The sequence below is a fragment of the Vigna radiata genome, chromosome 7 (genome assembly GCF_000741045.1).
Source record: "Vigna radiata var. radiata cultivar VC1973A chromosome 7, Vradiata_ver6, whole genome shotgun sequence".
Classification (NCBI taxonomy): Eukaryota; Viridiplantae; Streptophyta; class Magnoliopsida; order Fabales; family Fabaceae; genus Vigna; species Vigna radiata.
Window position 1 is genome coordinate 52186825 of NC_028357.1, and position 23522 is coordinate 52210346.

At 29.6% G+C, this 23522-nt stretch overlaps 3 protein-coding genes across 13 annotated transcripts; 2 read left to right on the top strand and 1 right to left on the bottom strand.

Annotated features, from left to right (window-relative positions):
• Positions 1-1326: 1326 nt before the first annotated feature.
• On the top strand, positions 1327-8000 carry LOC106768640 (casein kinase 1-like protein 3). Of its 11 annotated transcripts, none has more exons than XR_002668921.1 (20): positions 1327-1543; positions 1650-1690; positions 1929-1998; positions 2107-2255; positions 2581-2676; positions 2790-2860; positions 3105-3166; positions 3255-3318; positions 3433-3517; positions 3607-3733; positions 4107-4189; positions 4312-4369; positions 4505-4617; positions 4739-4930; positions 5018-5189; positions 5697-5785; positions 6335-6438; positions 6533-6614; positions 7520-7561; positions 7644-8000. XR_002668921.1 is itself a non-coding variant. In XM_014653889.2 (15 exons), the coding sequence occupies exons 1-14, from the start codon at positions 1468-1470 to the stop codon at positions 4916-4918; spliced, it is 1275 nt and encodes a 424-aa protein (XP_014509375.1). In that variant the 5' UTR covers positions 1327-1467; the 3' UTR covers positions 4919-4930; positions 5018-5413. The 11 variants fall into 11 exon arrangements, 1 of the variants encoding a protein (XP_014509375.1); XR_002668918.1 differs by having other exon boundaries at positions 6549-6614; XR_002668922.1 differs by having other exon boundaries at positions 6549-6614; positions 7672-8000.
• On the bottom strand, positions 6205-13212 carry LOC106766626 (F-box/FBD/LRR-repeat protein At1g78750-like). The gene is made up of 4 exons (XM_014651343.1): positions 12271-13212; positions 12056-12172; positions 6310-6468; positions 6205-6210 (listed from the first exon to the last, which is right to left on the bottom strand). The coding sequence occupies exons 1-4, from the start codon at positions 13210-13212 to the stop codon at positions 6205-6207; spliced, it is 1224 nt and encodes a 407-aa protein (XP_014506829.1).
• A 2871-nt stretch (positions 13213-16083) lies between these two features.
• Positions 16084-18138, top strand: LOC106769363 (probable RNA methyltransferase At5g51130). Its single transcript, XM_022784237.1, has 4 exons — positions 16084-16271; positions 16359-16473; positions 16620-16667; positions 17345-18138. Exons 1-4 carry the CDS (start codon positions 16191-16193, stop codon positions 17479-17481), a joined length of 381 nt encoding a protein of 126 aa, XP_022639958.1. The 5' UTR covers positions 16084-16190; the 3' UTR covers positions 17482-18138.
• Positions 18139-23522: the final 5384 nt, after the last annotated feature.

Sequence of the window (23522 nt, forward strand, 5' to 3'; positions counted from 1 at the left end):
CTCTCTCTCTCTCTCTCTCTCTCTCTCTCTCTCTCTCTGAAGTCTCTATGTTTTTTTAGATGCGTTCCTGTGGGCTAGGCTAACCCGAATTAAGCTGGGCCTTTAACCCAATTTATTATTATTTTTTTGCAAAACCTTTAAGATTTTAACCTCATCCACCTCCTTCATTCTGGAATGAATTCTAAGGAATTTAACTGTATAAATTTGCTTTAAAAATATATCCATTACAAAATGTATGATTTTTAGAAAAAATAATAATTTATTTATGCACACAAAAATTGATTACATATTATTGAAAAGGATCGTATACATGTATTAAACTCTAGGAAATTTGGTTTTTTTAACATCTTTAAAATTAGAGACATGTTACATTTTTTTTTACCAAAGGCTAAAGCATGTTTTTTTAAAAAAAAAAAAATAAAAGAAATTAGACACATGTTACATGAGCACGTTTTCCATTTTTACGACAACTTCATAAGAGATGTAGAAACACGAACTTTATTTTAGATTACTACATCATAACACGTGTTCTCTAATTCAAGAGACGGTGTTTACATATTGATATTATTATATGTAGGAAGAAAATCAAATCCTTAAGTATCTCACGAATGTTATGGGAGTTTCTTGTATACATAAATATATAAATTCTTAATACATATTATTAAGTCAAGATCTTTATGATAATGAATGACCTTTTTCATACTTAGATCTGGCGAAGACGAGTCTTAAAGTTGTAGTTGATTCTCACTTAATTCGAACTAAAAATTACAATATGCAAATTTTTAGCCATTTTAGATTATTTAGTACTGAATAAAAAAATGGTAAGTTTTATTAATTGATTTTTATAATAAAGTCTGCACATAAACTACACCACAATAAAATTAATCTAACAAAAAAAATTACAAATAACCCAAAAAACGTTAAAACATGGATAAAAATACTTAAATAACATTTTTTTGACAACATTTGAATATCACCATACATGTCAGTGCATGATAATATCATTATATCATTTAAACCAATCATACAATGACACATATAATGATGTTCAAATATTATAAAAAAAAATAGTCTATATATCATTATCCTTAAAACATTAACTATTATCCAAATTAGAATAAAACAATTTGAGGGGGGTAGGGTAGGGTAGAAGTTAGTGTGACCTCACCACGGAAAGGTAGTATTCGCGCAGCTGCAGCACGTCCACGTATGATACAGTACTCAGCAGTCAAAAGGAGATAAAAGTAAGCCACCACAACACCTAGGCAATCCTCGCGAACATGCCAATAACTCAATCAAAAGACACAAATACCCTTGCCTCCTCTGTTCTTTATTTTGTCTACAAATACCCTTCCGCCCTATTGCTTTCTATCTGCTGTGTGGCTTCGGTTTCTCTTCCGAAGGGACAAGCAGCAACCACTCCGATTCTCAAATCATACTCTCAATCGCTTCTCGAACCTTCTCAACATGGAACGCATCGTTGGCCGCAAGTACAAGCTCGGCCGCAAGATCGGAAGTGGATCCTTCGGCGAAATCTACCTCGGTTAGTCCTCTCTCTTTCTCTCTTGTCCTATTGATTTCATAATTACCGTTGAGTAGAAGTTTCTCTGTTCTCATCTCTCGCTTTCGATTTCGCTTTTTTGTTGCAGCGACGCATGTTGACACCTTCGAGATCGTCGCCGTCAAGATCGTAAGACTCTGCGTATTGTTATTTGTTTGGGCATTTTCTGTTTGTTTCTGGCTCTATTCTATTTCGCAAGCACTATTGTCTGGTTGAAGTTGCATGGGCGAATTTATGTGTTTGATTACCATGCATGAATTGACATGTGTTGTTTTGATTGACGGCGGCTACCAGTTAGGTTTTCAATCCGCTGAAATTGAATTTTACTGTGTGTTGGGATACACAATTGTTCTCTCGTGTGTTGCAGGAGAATAGAAAAACGAAGCATCCGCAACTTCTTTACGAGGCAAAGCTCTACAATATTCTTCAAGGAGGAAGTATGCATTTTTCAATTTTAACCTTTTTCTTATCGGTGTTATTTAGAGATGGAGTGTATCAGGAGGTTGGTGAATTCAATTTGGATGTTGCCACGCTTTTGCATGCAGGTGGAATTCCGAACATAAAATGGTCTGGCATAGACGGGGAGGAAAATGTGCTTGTTCTTGACTTGCTTGGGCCGAGTCTTGAAGATCTTTTTGTGTATTGTGGAAGGAAGTTTTCATTGAAGACAGTGTTAATGTTGGCTGATCAAATGGTAAGTTAGTCTGTAATCTTTTGACGGTAAAATTTGTTCCTACACATATTAACCAAAGTGGATCTTTAAATCAAAAGTATCTGAACATTATTCTGCCTCAAATGGACTCGATAAATTTCCTGTCTGTTTTAGCTGAATTGAACTCCCGCCCTCCTTTCCTGACCCTTCAGTCAGACTTTCTTCATTTTCCTGTTAGTATTGCAGTTTACATTGGTGTAGATTAGAAAATTTGCCACGAAGTTACTTTCTTGCATTTTCTTATATGAATGACTCTAATTACATTTGATATTAAGTATTGACTTCTTTGTTTTCTTCTTTTGGACAGATCACTAGGATAGAATATGTGCATTCTAAAGGATTTCTGCATAGGGATATTAAACCCGATAACTTTCTCATGGGACTTGGTCGGAAGGCCAACCAGGTAACTACTCATATTATTGCTCTTTTCTTGTTTAGCACGTCGAACTTGACCTTAAATTATTTGTTGGTATTTATTTAGGTTCCATATATGTATAACCGTACTGTCTTTTTCAGGTTTACATAATTGATTTTGGGCTTGCAAAACGATACCGGGAATCGGGTACCAATCGCCACATCCCCTACAGGTGCTTTTATAGGATTCTCTGTTACTTAGCTCATTTTTTTTTATCGATTTTTGATTCAACATTTATATCATGTAATTTTCCTTTGTGTGGTTTTAAATTATTTTGATATTCCAACCTATGTATTAGTTGGTTTACATTGATATTATATTTTTCGTTTGGAAATTTCTGTTATTTTTCTCTGTATCCTATTTCTTCTGATCCACGGGAAATACTCTGGAGTTATACTAACAATACAAACATGCAGGGAGAACAAAAACTTAACCGGCACAGCCCGATATGCAAGTTGTAATACTCATCTTGGGATTGGTAAGTTTGAAGTTAGAACAATTTATCAAACTTTTCAGCCTAAATAAATTTCTTTTGTTTTTCATTTTTTATATTTTTTATTTTGCAGAGCAAAGTCGGCGGGATGATTTGGAATCTCTAGGATATGTACTTTTGTATTACCTCAGAGGAAGGTACAGTATTCTGCTCTCCTTTTCTTCTACAAGTGTTTTTTGTGTGTGTAATCTTTAATAATTGGAATGATATGATGAAAATCCTGACTATTAAATTACTATATTTCTGTCTAGCCTTCCTTGGCAAGGTCTAAAGGCTGCTACGAAGAAACAAAAGTATGATAAAATATGTCAGAAGAAAGTTTCAACTCCTATTGAGGTAAATTTGGACTATCAGTCTTGTGAAGAACAACCCGCCTCCCCTCCCCAAATATAATGGTATGCTTATTTGTTTGTTATTTTCCTAAGGTACTTTGCAAAACTCATCCAGTAGAGTTTGCTTCGTACTTCCATTACTGCCACTCATTGACATTTGATCAGCGACCTGATTATGGATTCTTAAAGCGCCTATTTCGGGACCTATTTTCTCGAGAAGGTGAGCATTATTTTAATATTTTGCGTAATATAAAATTGAATAAATTGCGCAATTGTGTTGATATGCTTTTGAAAAAGTATTCTTGGTCTTGGACATATTGTTACAATTTAGTTGGGATTCAACAAGATGTCTTACTAGGAGACCAAGGGGAAAGGGTATTATTTTTTGCTAAACTAAAATACGAGGAAATTGTTGAAATTATAAGGTTTTAGATGTAGAGAGAGGGATAGGAAATAAGAAAACTAAAATGGCTGACATTGATATTGATTTTTTATGTATTACTTTGTGATACAAAGCGTAAGCGTTAATACTTATTTATAAAATACTAACTAAATATGGCTACGTTATGATTATACTTTTCTTTGTTTGTCAGGCTATGAATTTGATTATGTTTTTGATTGGACCATTTTAAAGTACCAGCAATCTCAAAAGAGTGCAGTGCTCCCTCCACTATCTGTAAGCATTTGAATTTTGGGACATGTTCTTCCTGTATTTGAGGCAGAGGAAGAGGGTCAATGATGGTTTTGCAACTACAAGCTTCCTGTCTCCTAACTAATTTATATTATGTCATATCACAGCCAGTTCCAGGAGCAAGTAACAGTCGAGCAATCCCAATGGATATTGACCATCATCAAGGTTGGTTGAATCCTTTTATGTATGTCAATGAGAACTTTACTTTATTAAGTCTAGGATTATGGACAATTTAGCATTTAGATTTCTACTTTTGTTTTTTTATTATTACCTGATTGGCATGTCTTAATATATATTCAGGGCATGTTATGGAGCGGAATAGAGCAGGCGATGCTGCTGGTTCTGGTGTTAAAATCCAGTTTAAATCACCAGGGGGTAAAAATGTGAGCTATGAGAATCCACTTGACAAAAATGTAAGCCATCTTATAGATTTTCACTTTTTTGGCTTTGTTCACAATTCTGTGATTGCATACTCTTATATCTAAAATTGAACCGGTCACTGTTTAGCAATTACTATTCAATTATTTTTTGTAGATTTATGGAGAAGCAAATATACCCGCTGCTTCATTCTCTCCTGCTAGTACTTCTATAAGGAACTCCTTGAAGCTATCTTTGTCTGCTGAAGCTTCTAACCCTGGACACGGGCAAGGCAGTAAAATTGGCCCTTCAAGTAGCTTGATGTCATCTCTGCAGCACATGTCTTCTTCTAAATGAATGCCAAATATGGTGATTATCTATCTTTTTTCTTTCTATGCCGTGACATTTATTGAGTAATACTTATCCTTGACCATTTGTATTTTGTTGTATTTCCAGTATGAAGCTTTAAAGAAGATTCTATACATCTTTTCTCAAGTGTTAGGTCAACAATATTTGAAGTGCATTCGTGGAGACTGCCGATGTGCTAGAAAACCGACAGATTGCATAGCTCCTCTTTTGAGGCCATTTAGTTTGCTTCTTTCCTGAGGTGACTACAAATGATTGTGCGGTATTAAACAGACTTCCCAGGCTTGGCCCCTGTGCTGTACATAGATGTCAAATTTGGCACACAGCAATATTATGTATTAATGTTTTCATGTAAAATTAATGTGTGAAGTAGCCGAGTTACTCCAATATGTTACTTGATGATATATGTGGCAACAGAGTTTGTTTTAAAACTTGAAAATTGTTTGTCAATATTATAAATTGCAAATGTATTTTCTGTTTCTTTTATTTTGATATCTTTGATAACAGTATTTTAGTCTTTGCTTCTCATTTATTTTTTTCCTGATTATATTTATTGTATATAATCAAAATGGTACATTGCAATTTTAAATGCCCACACATAATGTTAGGAATCATCCATACGTAAAATTTCTTAGCATGAGAAAGAGTTATATGATCTGAAAGAGTTTCATCTTTATCAATCGTTTTCATGTCAAGTATTTCATTCAACTTCCTCGTGATCACATGATCCTTTCATGATTGTTAGTTGCACTTTCTTGTTATTCACCAGGTTATCGAAAGTGTAAGTTATTCTGATACTGAAGCAAACATTATGGCTGAAGGATCACTGAAATAATGATCTCTTTTGGGTTAGCAAAGGTAGTTGTCGGTGCCTTGGCATCTATTTATAACTTATATGAATAAGAGGATGTTGTAACTAAACATCAATCAAGATTTGTGCTTCATCATCATTTGGAACTTCTCATTTTCTCTTGAACTCTTAAAGTTATTGAAAAAACAAAGGAGAAACACTACAATATCCTGCCACTGTAAAAAATTGTAGTTTTATAGAATTGGCAGTAGTTGAAAGACTGGAATGGCATTGTTGGAATAATTGGACATAGTTAACAGTAGTTGGAATAAAGATGTTTCCTGCTTCAGATTATCTTTTATTTTTGTAGACATTTACAAATTATATGGCGTCAATTCATTTTAATAATACATCTATGATGCTCATGAAACACTGCTGTGCTTGTAGGTAGCACAAATTTGTCACTCTCCTAGGTTAATTTATACTGTCATTCCTGGGATGAAGTGAACAATAGTCTTATTTAAACTGATGTATATTTCATGTTGCTGTGGTAGCTGTTGAGTTTAACTGTGCAATTGGATTGCTCAATTACCTGTTCGTGATTTTTATTTTTGCAGGACTTCTTTTTCCAATCAATATTGACTGAAGGATGAAATTTGGCAGACTCCATGATGCTGCTACTTCTGATAAATAATTCAGCATAACCACACGCAGAGACTAGGTGAGAGAATGCATCATGTAAATATTGCCACTGCCATACATACCAGTATCACTGAGCTGATGTGTCAATGTGATTCATATGTTAATGGAAGTAGTCACTGACTTCAACAGGAGACAAGACTACTTAGTACTGGTGCTTCAATTTAAGACTCTTGAATCGTCTTGCTGGCCCAAATGGTAATCAAATTTTTGAATTACAGCTACAACTGTATTTGTTCTATTTATTGTTGAACTCATGAAAAATGTCATCTACCAGTAAAGTTTGAATAGCTTGTGGTGTTGATATGGGTTTTTTTGTCTAGCAGTTTGCTAACTTCAACTCAAAGCTCCCAAGACACCATATTCTTGTATATATGATACAAATTATTATATGATCCTCTGGTGTTCTAAAATTTGTGGAAAGGTTTGTTTGGTGGGCTTTGATTGTGATCAAGTTTAAAAGAGGGAAGATTTGCATTGAATTTCCATTGCTTTAGGACTAGGAGAGCTTGGTAACTTGCTTGAAACTAGAGATGCATGTAATTTGAATGTTGGTTGGTGAAGGTCTATCGAGGAACATACATATCTTTATTCTTTGATCCTATCCATCATTTCTGTAAGGTGCCAAATTAATTTTTTTAATCAATGGACATAACCTATTTCCATTATTTTTGGTACTTGTGTGTACGAGTCTCCCAACAAAAATCTCTGCAAAGGGGCCATCTATCTGAAGGAACAGCTAATTTTCATAGCCTAAACAAGATTTGGTTTCAATTGAACTGAATTCCATTCTTAATTAGATGACATTTGAGGTTTCCATTGGAACTTCTATGACTACTTTGGAACTTCTATGACCCCTCTCCCCCTTTGTTCTAGTTCAGTCTAAATGCTTCTTTTTGTTCCTGAATAATTTGTGTTCCTTGATTTAGCCATAGACCAACTGTGTCAGATAAAGTGCATTCATGTGGTGAATGGAAACTATGAACTTGCAGATTTCATATGCAAGCTTATTCTCTATATTAAATCTTCGTAATTCAAGATCTCCATCTTGTGGTACAAGCAACGAACAAAATTATATTGAAATATAAAATAATATTTTGCAGGGATTGTGAAGATTATTCCCAGGCACCGTGCATTTCCGTGAGGTTGGTGTTTCAGACATATGTAGCCAAACTTATATTGTTTGATATGTTCTTGTAAAATTCTGATGTATCAAGTACTTACCAGGTTGAGTAAATGGAAAATGTGAACACAGGGAGGCAGCACCCTCAAGTGCACTCAGAATTGATGAGTAGATTGCATTGCTGGAATGCTATCAAAGTACCAGTAGCATTTACCTTGAGTATGCGACTGTAGGCAAATGTATTCAAATGATTATAATGTAGTTTATAATCCGAAATGTATGGTTAAAGATTTGTGCTGTGTATGTTAAAGCATTTTTCGCCCCCTCTTAATATTTCATTCGTACCAATGAATATGATCTTAGAAGTCCGAAACTACGGAGTTGAGATGTGGTACGATTATATGGGGGTCTTTGGTTTGAAATCTTTTATGGCAAAAATATCCCCTGCGCCATTTCGCATAGTATGAGAAATAATCGTAATTTCTTTATGCTTAGTAGCTTGATAAACCTTTTTTGGCATATATCTGTGGATAGTTGCACTTGTAGTAACTCATTATTTAAACTAGTTAAGTGTAAATACAGGAATTGATGAATGTCTCTACAAATCTTTTAGCATTTTAATTTAACTAATCTGAAATGAGTTAAAGAAATTACTAGGCGGTTTAGAGAGCAGTTAAAGTGAAAAGTGGTTGGACAAACTGTAGAATTTTAGAAAGAATCTTCTCCACTAGGATAGGGGTGTCAAACGGCTTGGTTCACTCCGGATTAAACTACAAATCTGCTACTATTGTGTTAACTTAATTTGACTTTTTTTTTTGGAGTTAAAAGTAGTTAGTGGGTTTGACTCATTTCGGGTAGAATAAAATTCTTCATATAGTTTATTAAAAATTGTTATAAAAATAATAAATTAAAATGTTAACCTGGCAATAAATAAATTAATCATCTAAACTATTTAGATATTATTCAATAATATTTAGTATTTAAAAAATCAAGTTGTCAACCTATATTAATTAGTAATTTATAATTAAGTACAAGATTTATGAAAAAATGATAAAAAATTTAACAAAGGATTCTTGGTGAGTTACTTGATTTGAATTTGCAATAAATCGAATTCGCTTATGAATTGTAATCCATTTTAATGTGTTTAATTTAAGTGTTATATCTTGTTAATGTTTGAAAAAATGGTTTTAGTAGGATAATCCTTCCATGCTAAAAATATTTAAAACAATTTCTTTTTCGTTGAATATTTTTTTTTTAACAAAATTGAATCGAATTGAGTCAAATTGAAATTCATTTTTATAGTGTCTAATTTAAGTGTTATATCTAATTAATGTTTGAAAAAATCGTTTTAGTAGGATAGTCCTCCCATGTTAAACATATTTAAAACAATTTTAATTTTTGTTGAATGTTTTTTTGTTTGGACAAAATTACATTAAAATGTGAAAGTGATTGACTTTTTAAGATTGATCCATTCACCAAAACAGTAAAGTGTTCAGTCCATAGACGGGTATGAAACAAGTCCATTGTAGACGAGGAGTTTATGCACTTTGCATGAAATTTTAAGTTTCATTTAATTGTCTTTTTTTGTTAATTTTTTTTATTGTTGTCTCTATTAATGTCTACTTATAATAATTTTATTAAAAATTATTTTTAAACATAATGTTACAAATAAATATATATTGGTACGAAATAATATTTTTTTTGGAAACTACCTTAGTTGGGAGTAGGTCATCGCCTGATTTAAAAATCGACTTGCCAGTTGGATTGGAAATGACTTAAAATCGACATACTAGTTTGATTGGAAACATATCATAGTTTGATTTAAAAAGTGACATACCAACTCGAGAACATGTTATAGATTGACTTAAAAATAGTTATATCAGCTTGGGTGAGAATAAGTTATAATTTGATTTAAAAACCATCATATTAACTCAGCTAGGAGCATACCATAGCCTATTTAAAAAAAAAAATGACATACAGGCTCGATTGAGAACAAGTCATTGCTTGAGTTAAAAATCGATATATCAGCTTTAAAAAAATGACATACTTTAAAGTGACTAATTGAGTTTTATTAAGAGTTCACCTTAAATGTTAATTTAAATAAAGCTCAACATGTTTGGGAATTGTTTATTGGTTAGCTAAAACAAAACCAAATTGTTTATTTTGTAGGTAAAATAAATGAGGTAATAAATTATTATATTGGTCTTAAAGATGATATAAAAGAAAGTGGAGCAATAGAGTGAAAGCTAAAACACTTACGTGCAAAGAGACGGATACCAAATTTAAAACTGATAAAAGAAAATAATTAGTTAGAATAAGCGGAAAAGTTTGGCAAAGAAGTATCCATAATGGGTTTAATAGACTTTTTTAGCCTTTATATCTCAAAAACTTAGACTTGAGGTTGGAGTCTCTGTATTCAGAAATTAATTCGATAATGGATTTGATGTCCAAAGACTAATCTAAAGTTTATAAACCCATAAATTAAACTTAATTTCGTCTTGTAAATAATTATGATTTTATTAAGAGATATTATAATGTTGAACAGATTCTAGAAAAAAAAAATGAAACAACTTATATTTGTTTATATTTTGTTATTAGTTTTGTGTTTTTATAATCTAAATATTTTTTTATTAAAAGAAGAACGGTTTTTTTTATCACTTTATTAATAAATAAATAAACACCATGAATTAAAACTTTTTTTTACTTATGTGAGCTATTAAATTTGAGTCAGAAAATTCATTGCATTCTTCCCATTAATATTCTTTCTTTTTCTCTTTTATTTTATTTTATAAATAAAAAAATTATTAATATTTATCATTGAATTACAATTGCAACATGTGACTAAATTATCATTGTAATTAGGCTTGTTGTTGTTACCGTAATTATGAATTGTTATAACTTATTATCGTTATCATCAATGTTATTAGTATGCGGTTTCAAGGTTCAATTAGATCGAGCCAATTTATAAAAAATACAATATAATATTTAATATAATAATACAATACACGAATCAACATCAATATATGACAAAATAATACAAATAAATTTATAAAATTAAAATTAAAATTTCTCCAGTAAGATATATAAATACAAACAGATTAAATATATATTTAAGTTTAATAAAAGATAATAAATCCGTTAATAAAAACAAGTTTTTCGTCAACCTTTTTAACATATTTGTTTTGCCAATTCAAGATTGGTTTCATCCGATTAGAATAAAATCTGATTTTTAAAAAAATTTGGACTGAAGTTGAATCTATTAATTCCGTTGGAACTTATATGGCTGCTATAATATTTATTAGGAATGGCAATAGTTACGAAAATAACAGAGATAATTATGATAAGAATTATGGTAAGGACAATAATAATAACAATAATTAGTATATTATTAGTTCTTATCGTAACAATCAATTCTGCAATGTGAACGAAATTTTCGATATCATATTAAATTTTGGGATAACATCGTATATATTTCACCCGAAAATCAATTTCAATTATTCATTTGAAGGATAGAGCAAGAAAGAATTTTTTTTCTTTTACAATTAAAAGAAAAAAATAATTACACAACGGGATATACTGGTAACTCAGGATTTACAAATTTACGTTAGGAAACTAGTTATTACATTCTCCAAAATCAATTTAAATACTAGATATAGTCTGCAATAATAACAGTAATAAATAATAATAACAAACAATTTTTTATTCATAATTTAAGATAATATTAAATATTATAAATATTTCAAATCGAGTTAACTCAACCATAATACTGACATGTATATAATCTATAAATATAAATTTATAAATAATATCTATTTATATAGTTAAGACGATAATATATATAATCTATCTGTAATATAATAATTATTTATTCGTATTGGTATCATAAAAGATTTGTTTTAATTATCATAATTTCTATTATAATGACGTGTTTGTAATTTTGAATAAAAGATATTGTTAAATAAATAATTTAATCAAATAATAAATATAATGATAAATAAAACAAAAAAAAAATGATATTTTTTCTAGAGTTCTACAAATATTTTTAATCAATAGTCAAATGATTAAGAATTTAGATAAAGTACTATTGCAGATTTTGTAATGTCCCTATTGCAGATTTTGTTTCTGCATCACTCAAGAACATATTCTTTTAAATTTCATATGTTAAAAGCGAAACATAAATATAGAAACACCCCACCTACATTAAAAGAACAAAAACACTGTACGATTTCTTAAACTTTTCATGTACGAAAGTCAAATTACAAAACAGTTCCAGAAACGATAGAAATGAGAGAATAACAACAGAATACGTTCATTTCAGCAGAAAGAAAAAAATAAGAAAGTAAAATCATTTCAGCAGTGCAGCATGGGATACGTTCCAATTTTGTGGAATGAAAAATGTTATTTTAACAATTTTTTTTTATAACAACATTTTGATAATTTTGTGGTAGTGGTTTATGTGTGATTCACGACAGACAGCAACTGTGGTGATTGTCGAGTTCTGAAGCAAGTGTCGTACCATTATGTTCACTTCTTCGTCGAATACTCTTTGTGGAGTCAATATTACTATCTTCAACGACTCCAATCGAACAAAGCATGGAGATTGAATTTCCATCGTATCAAGATTTTGTACATCCTACACAATCAAACTGAATAGTTAGACCCATTACAGAATAATTTGTAATCCAAGTACTGCCAAAACAAAAACGTCATAAACGCATGAAAGCAAATTACATAAAGGATCTCAAAGGTGAGTGTCAATCTTTTTGCATGGGAGAGCACTTGCAACCACCCTGCTACAACTGAATACTTCATGGGAGAAGAAAAAATCTTAATGTTAACTTCTTCAAGAAAGGGAAGATCACACGTAGAGCTGAGTTGGTCATCACTGAAGATGATGTTGTCCCCTATTGTAATCGAAGCAAGATTCGAAGTAGAAAGTATAAGTTTGTGTTTATAGTTATTGCGCGGGTAGAAGTTGTACTGAAACGAATTACTGATCTTCAAAATGGAAAGGCTAGAATTAGTTATGCAGAAGGTGTCTGCATCATTGCAAAAGGAGTAGCCTTTCAAGGTCAAAGTATTCAACACGCTACAGGCTGAAAAAGGTTCAACGCAGTGATGATCAATGGCGTCGAATCTAACATTAAATAGATGCAAGGTTTTTAGGGTTGGTATAAGCAGGGATTTTGGAAGTTCTATCAGAGGAGCACGGACACAGCCAAAAACAAGAGATGTCAAAGAGTGACAGGAAAACATCAAAGGAAAAAAAGAAGTGGGCGTGCCTCTGAAATTGTACTGTGTGGTGATCTTCAAGTGCTGGGCATTGTGCTGTGCAGCATATCTTGCTATCCGCGTGAGGAGTTTTGGCGCATTGATACCGTAAACCTCAATGTTGAGATCGATTAGGGAAGTAGAAGCATCTCGTTTTGCCAGAAATTTAGGTACAAACTTGTTGTAAAAGAGAACCTTTCCCAAGGAAGAGAAAGATAGAGTGGTGACATGTTTCCAGAGGTTCTTCCATCGTTTAGACAAGACACAGGTTCGAACGACATCTCTTGTGTTCATGAAATTCATGATGTGTTGCAGAACAGCATCAGGCAAGTCACTCAGTCTGTCTTTCTCCTCTTCTCTTCCTCTTTTTCTGCTGATCTTCTGTATCTTCTCCTTCGCCATCGATTCAAACTGTTTGGTTCCGCTTTCCAACCAACGGAAGCAAATCCGCTTTACAGGAGATTATTTTCAGAACTGAATATATAGTTTTAGGCAGTGATGTGAAAACGGACTACCCGCACGGATTGGCATTTACCAGAGAGTTTTCAAATCCGGTCTCCTAATTACAATTTTTTTAAATAAAAAAAATTACTATTTTTTTATAATTTAAATTTAAATAATTTTATTTTACATGTTAAACTGGATAGATAATTGAAAATAAAAAATTAATATATAATTTGAATATAATCTTAAAAACAAACTTAATAAACGAATAAATAAGTTTATAATATTGATATTTTTTAGGTTTGGATAGATGAATTTATAATATTTTGTTTTTTTTAAATATCTTTTTCTTTATTTTTATTTATAATAATAAAAAAAATTTACTAATAATATTAAAACACAAAATAATAAATATACAATATGATATTGTGACCGAATGATACAATATCATATCGATCGGTTTAGTTAGATCCAACGCTTGCCAAGCCAAGTTTAACGATATTGGATTGCAAATGGATCAGCATTTCTATGATTGGACTAATATATATATAGTTAAATATATAGATATTCTTAATTTGTGTATATATAGTTAAATATATATAAAGAATATCTAGTTATATATATATATATATATATATATATATATATATATATATATATATATATATATATATATATATATATATATANTATATATATATATATATATATATATATATATATATATATATATATATATATATATATATATATATATATATATATATATATAAAAGCAAATCATAATCAAACCAATCAGATTTTCAAGTAAGGTTATTTATATTTTACTCTGTCTATATTTTATTGGGCTTATGTCAGTTTAAGATTCATGAGACAGACTATAAATAGAGAACTAGGACCATAAGTCAGACACGTTTCAGTATAAATTTTGTGGGATCGAGAGACTAACCCGACGGACGCGGCTTTGTCGCTTTCTGACCCTTGGATTGACTGGACCGACATTCCGACGCTCAAGTTAGGCGTGTGATGGAAGAACCTTGGTTCATAATTGAATAACTCTAAATATCAGTGAAAGGTGAGTAGGGTTTTTGTAGAGAGTGAATTGAGTATGAATGGAATGTACCTGGCTTACAGCCCTGACTCTCTATTTATAGTTTGTCTCATAATCTTAAACTCACATAAGCCCAATAAGATATAAAGAGAGTAAAATATAAACAATCTTACTTGGAAAATCTGGTTGGTTTGATTATGATATGCTTATCTATATATTTAACAAGATATTCTTTATATCTTCAATCAAATATTCCTGACTCATGTTATTCTTCGCCGGATTGTTAGCCCAATCATAAAAATGCTGGTCCATTTGTGGTCCAATATCGTTGAATTTAGCTTGGCAAGCATTGGATCTAACTAAACCAATCGATATGATATTGTAACCGCTCGATCACAATATCATAGTGTACATAAAATTAAACTAGATGGGTTGGGAGCTTACTACAGGTTCAATCCGGGTGAACGAGTTATAAATTGGTCCATATAAAAATAATTTATTTTTTTCAAACCCAACTCGGTTTGAACCTATGATGGGTCATATTCGCCCAAGGATCCTAATCTATTTTGACAGCTATAGTTTTAGATATAATTATTTTTAGAAGGAAATCTTTTTCAAATTTTTAAAAAACAAGAAAGTTTAGATATGATTTAAAAAAAAAAATAATCAACTCGTGTCTTAAAAAAGAATTGAATTAAACTACTATGATTTAAAAAAATTCCCTTCAGGGCTCCTTTCATTTAAGCCTCTCAAGGCTAAACAAATGTAATTTATTATTTATATCTTTAAACTGCCGTGAATATTTATGATATACGGTTTTAAAAATAAAAACAAAAAGATTAAAATGTGGAATCAAAATAATGAACTTTCATTTTTAATTGGCATAAGAGAATTTGAAATCATATATTCACAGCATTTCATATATATCATGTTCAAATGATAAAATTGTTTTTTCATTAAAATTAAAGAATACATGTTAAAAGATAACATTTTATTTTGATTTTTTTTAATCTTTACAAATTATAAAGTGGTGTAATTTTAAGATACCAATTTTCACTTATTTCTTTGTCTTTTAAATTCTTTATTTTTTACTAGTGAAACATATACGTTTCCACATATTTATATTTTATTACTTTAAAATATGTATAATTTTATCATTTTAATTTTTTATTATAAATATAAGTAAATGATTAAAAAATAATACAGTTTAAAATATAAATACATAATTTTTTAGAAATAATATTAAAAAATTATGCAACCATTCATTTAAAACATAATTAATTTGAAAATAATAATTATTTGTTTCATGAAATAAATAAATAAATAAAAATTTATTAAAGAATAAAATTTTTTAATTAAAAGAAGAGATCAAAGAAATTTACTTTTATATAATAATATAATTATTATTTTACAAAAAAAAAGTATTAAAAAAATTGTTTTGTTTTATAATACCAAATAGTTAAATATTTAATTTCACTTTTTACGTATTTATATTTTCTCAACTTTCTTTTATTTTCATTCCTTTGTTTTAACTAAGGTAAAGATAAATTAATACACAAAAGAAAAAAATCTCCTAACCTACAATAACAATAAAATAAGGTGGTAATGTTGGTTAGTTTTTTTTTTCTTTTAATTTTCGTACATCATAAAAAAATAAACGAGTTTTACTTATTTATATTTAAATGTTAATTTTTATTATACTTTTTACTTTAATTTTTTCACTCTCTGGCATGATTCTATGAAAGTAAATTAAGAAGAAGGAAATATCAATTTTGAATGTTCATTATAGAATTCCAACCCTCTAAACCCCAAATCATAGAGGAGGGTTTTATTGCAGGCGTGAGGGAAAAGCATAGAAAAGAGAAGAAGAGACGGAGGCGATTCAATGGAAACCCAAAAACAGAACAGTAAAAAGCGGAAGCAAGTTTTCCCATACGGAAACTACAGGAGTTACTACGGATATCGAGTATTCTTCTTCAAGTTTATTCGTTAGCGTTTTNTTGAGTTTAAGGTTGTCCATGNTTGATGTTTTGTTAATTTGATCTTGTTTCAGATTGATCAAGGCACGGATGAAGATCCTCGATTGAAAGTGTTAAGAAAGGAATGGTTTGAAGGGAAGGAGTGTCTTGATATTGGCTGCAACAACGGGATAATCACTATACAGATTGGTAATTTTCTCCCTGTTTCCTTCATTTTTTTTTGTTTCAATGATTTATGCCTTCAAGTAAGCTATCATTCAAATGGCTATTAGTCTGAATATTGCTGTAAAGTAAATAACTATTTGCATTTTATGCTCATTGCTTTTCCCTCACAGCACAGAAGTTTTGCTGCCGGAGCATTCTTGGAATTGACATTGATTCTGGTAAGATTCTTATCTATTTTAATTTCTATTGCCTAATGCTATTTTTTGTAACTTAAAATTCAGCTTTGTTCTGGATATGTTTCTTTCTTACCCTAAATGTATGCCGAACATAACATAATTCTAATGTGTAACTCTTGAAATTATAATTGATGTTGTTCTGTCATAAACAATAAATTAATGTTTTCTTATTTATAGTTATTAGTGAAAACAGTCTATGGAAACATAAAATATTTCCTTACGGCCTCAATTTATGAATTGAATAGGGTTTAACAATTATGTTACTTAAACCAACTCAAGCTATATTCTCCTTGTAGAATTGTATATGCAACTTGACAAGTGGCTAATAGGCAGTATACTTCTCTAGTAAGTAACTTTTATGATTTAAAATCAGCATAGAATGAAACAGTTAGTTTAAAAAAGTTATATTAGGAATTGAGTTAACGCACTCTCAAGGAAATAAGAGGGTGTAAAGATGCTCTGATTTTTGTTTCTGGTGTCAGTATTGGATACTTATCAGGAAGTTAGATAAGTTGTTTTCAATGATGTCAATATCTTATTCATAATTTAGCAAAAGGTAGTATTAAGTTTAAACTCCTTATTTTACTTTTGAACTTGCCAATTGGGTAGTACCAATAATTTTCTTAATTGATTTTTTTTTTTTTTGCTCAATGTGCTAGATCGAGTTCAGGATGCATATTGGAATCTCAGAAAATCTGCTAGATTGAGCTCTTCTGGGAATAAACCTGTGAAAGCCTCCAAACTTCAGGACAAGGATCATCCTGATGATTCAGGCAACAGAGTTACTGCCTTGTGAAGTGTTGATACGAAGGAGATTTCAAAGAAACATTCTTCTCCAGAGCAAATTGATCTGTTTACTATAGTTTCATTTAAACGGGAAAATTTTGTTCAGAGTCAACGTCCACCAGGAAAGAACTATGATACAATTCTTTGGTAAGTTGCTGAGTTGGTTGTTTTTTCCCCCTGTTTCACTTCCTGAAACATATATTTTGGGCCAAAACTTTTAAGGTGAGGGACTGGGGGAGGTAGAAATTTGCCATGCCTTATGGCCTATTGGAAAAGTCCTGTTCAAATTTGTTTGAATTTGAATTTCTGTACTTTCTAGTCCTCTTTTTGGATTGACTTCCACAGGGTAGTTGCAATTTATTGGAAATAGTTTGGGCATATCCTAAACCCAAAAGTTATCTCAAGAGCTAGGAGTGCTTTGGCTATATTCCTAGTTAATGTGAGACATCCTAACACCCTCCACTCACATCCACCAATGGATAACTAAAGGGTAATTTTGCATGATTGGACATGTGTGGATTGCCCGATATCAAGACTCGATACGTGATCCATTGTTACCGGTATCTTTTGATTCATGATGCACTATGTTTTGACTCAAGTAACTAGCAATATGAATCATTGAAAAAATCACTGTGGTGTGGTTCTTGAATCCAACCATGAATCAGAGGTCCAAGTATTACTAAATTACTGTGAAATAATGAAAGAGATGAGAGGAAATCTCCCTTGTGTTAAATCCACACATAGGGTTCTCTATTTATAATAGAATAAATATGGGTTAAGCCTAAAATACAAATAAGAAATATAAACAAACTAAATAAGAAATATAAACTAACTAACTAAAGATAAGAGATAAATATAAACTAAATATAATATATCTAACATTCCCCCTCAAGCTGCCAAGCTTGTTACTAAAATAATTCATAAAGACTTGGTGAAAATATCTGCTAAGACTCGCCCTGAGCAACAAATATGGGAGGTTGTTCTATGTAAATCTCTTCTTGCAAATCGCCTTTGAAGAATGCCGCCATTGGATAAAGAGGTAATTGTTGGAGAGCCACCACGGCTATAAATAAACTAACAACAAACCATCTTTTTCATGAAAAAAGCATATATGGACGGGTCAAACGCAACGGTGAAAAGAGAGGTCAGAAGAGATAGCAACGGAAGAAGTCATGGATAAACAGGAGAGAGAAAGAAACCCTAAAAATTCAACATGTTCTGATTGCCTCAACGACCACGTCACCTAAACTTAACGCCGTTTGAGATCAGTTAACGGTTGGGATAAAATGTGTGCATTTTTACAAAAATTATGATCCAATTGAGACAATTCAAAACTTGAGGACCGAATTCACACAAATACTAGGATTAAGAGAGGTATTAAACCTTTTTTTTTAAGCTATTTATATATTAAGTTATTTTTTATATAGAGATTGATCATTCACATATATTTAATTATTAATCAATATTGTACAAGTCAATTAAAAACAAATACATATATAAGATAAACGACAGTATTAGACTAAGATAAAATTGGTACAAAAAGGTTAAGATGTTAAAATATATAAGATAAACATACAGAGAACTAATTCCATAAGATAGAGATTAAAATAAATCAAATCACAGTGGATAGGGGATTTGAATATAAGATATATTAGGTCCACAAGATCAATGTATTAGAATACAAAATATATATAGATAGATATTCGAATATAAATATAAAATAAATATAAATAGATAGAAATATTAATATAAAATATAAATCGAGTTTAAAGATATAAATATATAAGGAACAAATTTTAAAGAAGAAGATATTATACTATAAAATAAAACATTATAAAAAATTAAGAGATCTAAAAACCTATAAAATAAATAAGTGGTCTTTTATAATTTTATAAGTGGAGTTTATATATTTTACTATTAAAATTCAGAATTTATAAGTATAAAAATTTTTTAGTTAAGTTTTATATTACAAATATGTTATCTTTTTTTAAACTATTTCATTTTTTTTTTCACAATTTTTTCTAAGTGTTTTAGCTACTTTGTTATTTTTTTTTTCAGATCATATAATACCATGAATGTTTTGGTGCAACATTTTCTTTAGAGTAAATTCATATTTATTTCTTCTTTTGAGTCATGTTTCAAAAGTTTTGCATACATATGTTTTAGGACTATACTTGTGGTTCAAAAAGACTAAAGATGAATTTTTGTTTTTTTATATATTCAGATTATTGATTTAAGTTTTCTATATACATGTATGCTATCATCTCAAAATGAAAATTCTTAAAGTTTTGTTAAAGTAAAAGAGACTTAGACTAAGTGAGAGAAGCTAGTTTAGTTTTCAAATTACATTATTTTATCAAGATTATCAGTTTTGATAATTGTAAGAGCATTATGTGGATTTAGTAATTAATATTGATGAACATTGATGAGATTATGTTGATAACGGGTTAATGTGATTTATGTATTTTATGTGTGTTTGAGTAATACTTGTTATGATAACCTTATTTCGAATAAGGGATAAAATTTTTGGATATTGAATAAAAAAGGATAGATTAAAAGAAGATTTTGTGGTTTAGTGAGTTGTTGAATGATTTTGATATATCAGTATAGTCAAATGCTCTAATATAAGGTATTTTTGAACTATATATAGCATTTTTCACTTGAGAAAGGTGAATGATTGTTCAAATAGACTAATTAGTTTATGTGATTTATCTGTTGAGTTTTCTTAAATTATGTAAATCTATTAAATGAGTCATTCATTAGTTGAGCAAAATTTTAAATTTCAAAATCCATTCAAGTTGTTTACTCCTTGGTTAAGACTTTGACAAAGGCTTTCAGATATTTGAATCGTCGGACAAATAAATTGCTTTCTGAGAAAATTTCATTTGATAAAAGTTTAGAAAGTCTTAGATTGTTATCGAGATTAATTTTGTTAAGTGAATCTATTAAGTTTTACTTTCATACCTAATTGATACTTAGTCGCTGGGTGAGTCAATAATAATTTCGTTAAGCGAAGTTAATTTTATAAATATCTAAAGAGATGATTTACCATTGAGTGAATCAAAACTTCATGATAAATATACTTTTACAAGTGACTTCTAAAGTTCATAAGTGTCTAGATTATTTAATTTGACATATGATTTTGACACTTAAAATACAGTTGATATCTTCTTTTAACAAATCAAAGGTACTAAGAAGAAAAAAAAAAGAAATTAATGATTCTTTTATGATTTATAATAATTTTTTAAAGAATTAAAGGACGATGCAATATGACTTTTTGCATTCGAGCCAGGAGAAAGTGGTGGTTATACATTAAAGGAGATTAAGAGAAAAAGTCAAAGACGATGCATAAATTAAACAATAAGAAAATGGTATTGAATACTCAAAGTAAAACAGAAAGTAAAAGATCTTTCATAGAAGTAAACCTCTACAACTAAGCGTCTAGGGTTGGGGCTAAGTGCTGGTGAATTTTTTATATATAGAGATCTTGTGTTTCCGTTTTTAACATTGAGTCGAGAAGTAAATAAGTAGTAATAAAATAAGAATACAATCTCATGAGGCTAAAAAGATGCTTTTATTATAAATTATATGTTTAGATGTTATTAGAGTTATATTATAATATTATATAAATAGTTAAATTCTTTTTTATTAAAGTTGAATGTGATCAATTATAATTATCTATACTTTTATTTATTAAATATTTATCTGTATTTTCATTCAAATATTTATGATTTGATTTATACAGATGAATTAAGTACTCATCTTACTTTGATGTTATATATTTATTATTTTGTAATATCGATCTACTGGACATAAACCACGATAATAAGTTAATAAAAATGACTCAATTCAATTTTAGTCACAAAATATTTTTACATAACTCATGAAGTCAAAACCATCTTAAAAACTCTAACTAAAAAAACTAAACAATGCAAATAAACAAATCATAGACAATGCAAATTTCAGCGTTCTCTAACATTGGAAGTACTTTCGACAATCACACTCCTCACACACATTACAGACCTACTCCTTCTATCACTACACACCTCTTCACCTTTACCTTCAACACATTCCAATACTCATACATTATTTGTTATAAATAAAAATTTATTAAAAATTCAAGTGTAAACTTAAATTTTATATTAAATACAAATAAAATAATAAAATATTATATAAAATTAAAAACCTATTAATTTTTGTTTAAAACTTTTAGATTGAGAATAATGTCAAATGTTGATTTGAGGTCTCATTACTACTGTGTCCAGTGCATCTCCACCCTTAATAAAACCTAATAAATTCAACGAGAACAATTCATTTTCACTTATTGTAACCAGTCTTTGAGTGATGCTTCTTGCGTTCATTCACAATGAAATGACACAAAACAGAAGAGGAAAAAAATAAATAGTAATTGAAAAGATTGGTGTTGCTTAGTAGTTATCTATGGTTTGGCTTTGTTGTAGGCATGTTGGGTGCGATCAGGTTTTGATTGGAAGTGTAACCCAATCATTGCAATCCAACATCTCACGCCAAAGATTCTCTATTTTTTTTTATTTATTTCTAAAATCAAACATATATTCTTTAAACATTCGCGTGTATAATAATTCCATTAACTATATGTACAAAATAAACAACACCAACATTATTCCTTTCAACATCTTCTGTTTTCCATCAAATTTTATTCGAATAATGATATTTTGATAATACTTTTGATAACGAGATACGTATTATCATTTTATTAGTCTATTTAAATTTATGTTTAAAAAATATTTAAAACGAATCAATCACAAACTATTATGTATATGTTATAAAAAAATTATTAAAAAAGTAATGTTAAAAAACAGTTTTTCATATTATATCTCTTCCAGAATTTTAATTTATTGTTTTTATTTTCATGATGACATAAATGCATCGTTTTCATTTAGACAATGACGTAGGCCATAATTTGCTGGTACGTAAAACCTAAAATACCTGTTATTCTATTCTCATCAGTGTTAGATATTTTATTACATAAAATACCCAACGTGTCCTCTAACCACAATCTAATAATGCTCAAAACCAACCAACTTACTCACCAATATTTATATTCTTTTCATTTTGTAATTTATAAAATATTATATATATATTTTAAGATAAAAGAGAACTACCACTGAAAATAACATGGCTATTCTTTCTACTTAATTTTACCATTCTATTTAACGAAAATGTTAATTCTTGTTAATTAAAAATTATACTATGTTTTAATTTCTTTCCTAAGTTACTTTCCGTTAATTATTGAAAGATTTCAATTTTTATGGAAATTTATTTCAAATTACAATACTTTATGTTGATAAAGAAATATTCAGTCATTTACAAGTTAAAATTAATTTAAACAGAAACTAATTTGTAAAAAACATTTATTTTCCTAGTAGTTTGTCCTCATATTAACTAATTAAAAATATGCACAATTTTCCTCTTTCAGAAAAATTAACAGAACCAATACAAGAAAAAAAATTAAAGCAAAAATTAATATGTTTAAACATGAAAAGAACAACAATAAAAAGAATCGAACAATACCACCAATTTTGTTCCCAAAGTGGATAGACAAGGCAACACGTTTATTTGACCTAACTATGTCCGATGTTCTATGATAACATTATGTGTTATGATAATTTTCTTATATGTGTATTCGAAGACACATTACGAACATGCTTTTTTTTTCATATTAATAGTTGTTCTTCTCATTCAAGAACCTTGCTAGCATTTTTATATTTTAATATATTATTATTTATTTTATAACTTCGAATAATAGACCGGTTTCTTTTGTTCGTGTTAAGGTGTCTCTCCCTCTGGCCTGGCTAACATTTTTGTCACTCTATAAGATGTGTTTCATCCTACACCTCCAAGCTTTCATCCTGCACCTCCAAAAATTACCATTTTAACCTTAATTAATATTATTTTAATATTTTCTCTTTCTTCATAAAGTCATTCTGCACCTCTCTAATTTTTTCTCTTTCTTATTAAAGTCAACCTACACCCTTCTAATTTTTTTTCTCTCTTATTATAGTCATCCTA